Source organism: Anarhichas minor, unplaced genomic scaffold, assembly GCF_050575085.1.
Source record: "Anarhichas minor isolate MPS153535 unplaced genomic scaffold, ASM5057508v1 ptg000011l, whole genome shotgun sequence".
In the NCBI taxonomy this organism is placed as follows: Eukaryota; Metazoa; Chordata; class Actinopteri; order Perciformes; family Anarhichadidae; genus Anarhichas; species Anarhichas minor.
The window spans coordinates 456879-462748 of record NW_027466457.1 but is presented as its reverse complement, the minus strand read 5'-3'; the positions used below and the strand labels follow the sequence as shown (position 1 = coordinate 462748).

The 5870-nt window shown below is 47.9% G+C and overlaps 1 protein-coding gene across 1 annotated transcript; it reads right to left on the bottom strand.

Annotated features, from left to right (window-relative positions):
* Positions 1-223: 223 nt before the first annotated feature.
* Positions 224-4351, bottom strand: tshz3a (teashirt zinc finger homeobox 3a). Its single transcript, XM_076089823.1, has one exon. It carries the CDS (start codon positions 4276-4278, stop codon positions 1054-1056), a length of 3225 nt encoding a protein of 1074 aa, XP_075945938.1. The 5' UTR covers positions 4279-4351; the 3' UTR covers positions 224-1053.
* Between the last annotated feature and the right edge of the window lie 1519 nt (positions 4352-5870).

The following is a 5870-nucleotide window of genomic DNA, read 5'->3' as shown; positions in this document are numbered from 1 at the left end:
TTCTCTAAGATGTATTGTTTTCCTGCAAGCCAGGTGAAACATTTTATAACAGCTTGAGAATAACATTTTGGACAATACCGTGACGTGCCACTCTAACAAACCGATTTGAAATGTCGCTTGTTGAAATATTGTGTTTTAGATGAGAGATTCATAATACACCTTGATTTACACATGTTTGAGTGGTAAATATGAAAGAAAGCAAATGTTTTATGCAGCAGTTAATTCAATTTAATCATAGAAGCACAAGGCATTAACATATTTGTATTGGGTTTCTTTTTTTTATCAAATAACATTTATAAAACTATTGTGCAAAACAATGTCCTTTTCATCTTCTTCAAAGGCTCTGCACCAGTGGATAGTCATAGTCCTCTTAAATTAGGAAATATAACAAGTATGCATAATTTAAACAGCAAGTTGTAAGCTTATACACTATATATACATTTTTACACAGACCTGGATTCTAAGTTCCCCCTTACTCAATGATAAAGAACAAGGCAGCTTTTACAATCAGCAAGAAAATCAACAGGCTGTACAGAGAAAACAAAAAAAACAAAACAAGCAATGAACCTTTGCTGTTTGGCAGATTCTTTTAAAAGAGCGTTCCCAGGCATTTGGCTGTTTTAAGGTGTTAAAAAAATGACCAGTTTGAAAGGGCATTTTAAAATGTGAACAGGACAGGACAGGACTGTACAAATGTTAACAGTAAAACTTGTTGAACATGCAGTCTACCAGCAAATCAGAACCAACCTCACAAAAATACAAAATAAATACAATAAAGTTAATACATTTCAAGTTATTAGCCGACCTTCTAGTCAAGAGATTCACCATGATCGTGAAAGAATCTGTCCTCAACAAATCACGCTAAATATCTTTGACCTACAGTATATTTTGGTGAAATCAGAAATGTTTATCGGCCGAATAGATGTAAACGCCATGTGCTGACTATTTTAAGAGTAGTTCATGCCATCATTGTGCATTACCACACTTTCAAATAAGCTGTTTTTATTTTTGTTTTTAACAGCCATTCTACATATGTCTACTGCTGAGAGTAATTTAGTGTTTCTCTACTTCGCTCACATATAGCAGATGGTCCTCTGGAGACTTCCCATGGCTCTTGCTGAGGTGAAGCTTGATGGCGTGCTTAGTGGCAAATTTACGGACGCAGAGCTGGCAGCGGAACACTGTCCCATTACTACTGCAGTCATCTTGTGATTGTGGAGAAAGGAAGGACTCCAGGGGCACTAGTTTCTCAGAGAGAGTGTGGGAGTCTCTGACAGTCTGTTTAGGGGACAGCTTGGCCAGGTCCCTGATTCTGAACCCTAGGTGGGCCTCCAGGTGGCATACATACGCTGCTGGGGTGCGGATCTGTGAGGCACAGTCACTACAGAAGAATACAGGTTGACCCGAGTCCAGGTTCTTGAGGAACTTGGTTCTGCCAGTTCTCCTTAGCTGGTATTTGACGTTCGCCAGCCAGTGACTGATGGTGGTCATAGAGAGGCCCGTGAAACGAGACACATGCATTCTTTCCTGTGGGCTGAGGTCGTTGATGATGTACTTCCCCTCCGATGTCTGCCTCAGGCTCGAGGCAAAGTGGGCCTGCAGGAGGAGGAGGTGCTGGGGGTTCCAGTTAGAGTGACGGCCTTTGCGTTTGTGGCCGTGCAGGGATGCTTCGTCGTCGTCATGAGTAGAGCCCACGATCTCGGCTTTGTCTGTGACCCGGGACCGTGAGGGAGGCTTTGGGACATGGTGGGACTGAGTCAGGTTCCTCAGCATGTCTGAGATATCCGACAATGCGTTTTCATGCAGAGGGCTGCTGGATGTGTAGGGAGAGACACCGGTTAGCTTTGCAGGAGTATAGAGGGAGGAGGGCGAGATGGAGGACGCCGTGGATGAAGGGGTTAGGGGGGCTGAGCCTACAGAGCCCCCTCTATCACTTTTCCCTTTAGTGAGGTCCATAGGCTGGTCATCACTGGGCTGGCAAAAGCTATTATCAACTACACTTTCCGGCTTTTTGGTTTGTGAGGGAGGAGCGGCCACAGCAGCCCTCTCAGCCATGCTCTGGCTAAGCCTGGAGAGCAGGCTCAGGGGATCTTGGTTTGGCAAGGAGGGCTTGGCTGCTTTCCCCAAATGAATGTTCATTACTGACTGAAGAGCACTTAGAGGGTTGACAAAGGGCTGCTCTGGAGGAGTATGGCCAGTGATAATGGCTGTACTAGATCTCAGCGTAGAGGCGAGCGGGGATTTGACTGCTGTCTCCCTCTTGGGTTCGGTTGCCGGGGATGCTCTGTCGCTATGGCTTCCCCTGTCGCTATTGGTTGGCGTGACCGCCCTCCATTCCCGAGGTGAGTCAGCCTCTCCTCCTTTGTGTGATTCTCCAGCCTCACTACTACAGGGAGAGGGGTGGTTCTCCATCTTTGGAGACAACTGCTTCACCCTTTGCTCTACTTTTGCTACTTTCTCAGTCACCTTTTTCACTAAATCCTCCATTGCCTGGAAGTTGTTGCTGGGGAATGGGGAGGACTGACTAAGAGGTGGGGAAACGAGGGGCTGGTTCTTGGCAAGGGAGGACAGCACCCCATCCCCTCCGTTGAACAAGAACTTCAGTTGGGAATTCTTTTCCATGCTGCCCTGTTGGAGCTTGAGGGCACTTGGGAACTGGTAGGCTGCGTGGATGCTAGGATAGCCCCCCCAGCTTGGATTCCCACTCTGTGCCTTGTTGATGGCTGATGTCACAGTGTTTTCCAGTGATTTGAGAATATCAAAGCCACCTTTAGGGCTCTCCTTCAGATCCTCTTCGGTAAGATAGCTATACTTTGAGATGTCATATTTTTCCTCCTTCTCAGCATCCTCCTCCTTCCCATCTGACGTTGCAACTCGCTTCTCATTTCTTACAGCCTCTTGCTTAGAGCACTCCTCCTCCACTTCCTCCTTTTTGATATCTTTAAGAGGAGGGGAGGTAGCGGGAGGACTTGTCGTAGTTTGAAGAGGTGGAGGAGAGAAGGTGGAGGGTGCGAGTGGGACAGATTGGACCCTCTGTTCAGTAGGTGTGGTAACCCTACCAGGGTTGGGGGAGGTGGCCTCTGGAAGTGTTTTGATTCTCTTCCCCACTGAGCTAGTCACCCTTAGGAAGTGTCCTGTCACCATCATGTGGGTTCTCAGCTCTTGCAGTGTATTATGGGAACTCCCACACTCCATACACTTCAGGATTTGAAATTTGTTGGATTCAAACTGCCAAGTGTAGCTGGCACCGTTCTGGTGGCCGTAGCGGTTATTAGGAGTTGTGTAGGGGCTGGAGGAAGGTTTATGTGGGGGTTCACCCAGGTCTGCATGTGGGTGCTTAGCTTTGGGGGTTCCTTCTCTAGAACGTGGTGAGGCCGTGAGGTCCAACCCCAAGAATCCCCTTTTCTTAGAAGACATGATTTTGGCTGCCAAAGGGGACATGGGCTCCTTCAGAGGCACTTTCTGGTAGTGTTTGGTCTTGATCATGTGGACGCTGAGGTCCTGGAGCGATTCAAAGGAGTGGCCACAGTACATGCACTTCAAGACTTTCTGGGCATCCTCCTTCCCCTCCATCTCCATCAGGGACCGCTTACGTGGCTTAGACCAGCGCTTTGAGCCACTGCCTGCCCTGTCATGGTTGTCATCGCGGTAGTGGCCTGTATCATTCATGTGAATTGTCAGCTCCACCAGGGTGTCATATGCGGCACTACAGCCCTTACAGCGGAACTTACTGGCCCCAGTGAAGATTGAGCCAAACAGCTTTGGGTTTTGCCTGTGGAGTTGGACTGTACTGAAGAGGCTAGGCTCAGACTGTGCAGGGTGACGGCTCTGGGGAGTCTGCTGTTGTAGTGTCTTTGCCACTGCAGACTGGTGCCAGTCATAGCTACCGCTGCTGCAGCTACTACTGCTACTAGTGCTGTTGCTGCGAGCTGGCTTCTCCGTAGAGGCCGACGTCTGCGCCTGTGGCGGCGTGGAATTAAAGTTCAGCGGTGACCACAAGGGGCCGGTCAGGAAGCTGGAGTATATAACCTTCATTTGTTCTAAGGTGTCCATGCCTATGGGAGGTGTTTTAGTGCCACCATTCAGAGGTGCTGTGACCAAGTTGCCCTCGGCTTTTCTTGAGGGACTCTCAAAGTCTGAGAGACGGTCACTGGTCTCACTCACATGTGACTCACTGTCCATCTCTGGTCCTGAAAGCTCTGCTGCCCCAGCTGATTCCTGGTCACATGCCTGCTCCTTGGCAGGCTCTCCGCTTTGCTCCACAAACTCATCTTTCATGGGAAGGTCATCCTGAGGGGCTGTGGGCAGGTCGTCTGCTTCCGCCTCCTCATCCTCCACAGTGTGCTCTGTCAGCTCCTCCGGAGAATAGGCTGCGAGGAGAATGGAGACAAAGAGAGAAAGAAAGAGATGAGTTAAATTGCAGGGAGTGAACACGCTATGTTAGAATAACTGGAGAAAAAGTTTCCCTGCTATGTGTGCCCGAGGACTCCCAGGGATAAATGAGCCATCTGTGTGGGAGCCTTTAAAGCTGAGCTGAGAAATTACAGTCATCCCATTTCACCTCATCAACCGTTGAGGTGTTATTTTCCTCTAGGCGAGCCTGTATTTATATACTACCCCAGCCACACGGAACTTATGCCTCCCCTCTTTTCACTCCTTCTATTGGAGGAAAACAAAAAAGAAATATCTTGGCAAAAAACATAATGCGCCATTTTATTTATCTCAGGGCGCAACAGCTTGAAATGAAAACTAAATCTGAAATTAATGAAGCCCAATCTCACTGTGGCATTCTCCTCTGGGGTAATAAATGAGTTGGATCAACCTCCATCTGTCAGTTAATATGTCTGACGCCTCTTCATCTGCCTCTTCTCTGATTACACACACATACAGTACATACAGACACACACACATGCGCACACAGACAAAGAGCATATCTTGAAGGATTTCAAGAAAGGGATGTCAGACTTTCGTTGATGAAATGTTGACATGTTGACGAGACGGTATCATCTGGACTGAAGTGAGTTCATTAGTGTCTTAAAATGTAGAAGATAGTAAATACTCTTCTGTTCAAGCTGCAGTCTTAAAAGCAAATCGCAACCGGTCTAAACGGGTGTTGAATGTCATGCAAACATAACACAAACACATTTCTCTGATCAGAAAAAAAGAAATTAACAAAATAAAGGGAGGGAGAAAATGAGACCAAGGGAAGACAAAACGCACAAGGTGAGATTCTAAGAGCGTCAACATGATGGCAAAGCATAAGAGGTCCGTCACTGTGCATGTTGCCGCCCACTGCAAAGATGAAAACTGTGTGTTGGCACACAAAAATACACACAAACTCCTGTGTCCACCCACCCAACGCCGACTCACCCCTTTCTTCCACAGTGTCACCATGCCCCCTCCCTCATTTCCTGTCCACCTCACTCACGAAACCGCTCAACTTAAGGAAAAACAAATAATCTCTGAAAATAGTGGACGGCCTGTGGACGGGTCTGCGGCCATTTGGACAATATTGTAAACGAGGACAAATACCAGGGAAAGAAGCCGTAGGTATGAGCTTTTATAGTTTGGACACTCATACAATGGAGCTTGGGCATGTGGACACAAACAGGCACCCACATACACATACACACACTGTGACTGAATCCTTCATTCCCCCCCCCACCGCCCCACACACTCACGTCCAGTCTAAACAAAAATGTCATAGCTGAAATAACTCTCATTTCCAGTGCTAACAGCCAATCTCTAGGCAGCCATGCGGCTGGCGCTGGTCTGATTTGGGCCCTGGGGGCACAGTCAGCAGGCAGCCCCACTGAGAGGCCAGCCTAATGGAGACCTGGCAGGTGCAGACCACTCTCCGTCCTCCCGGA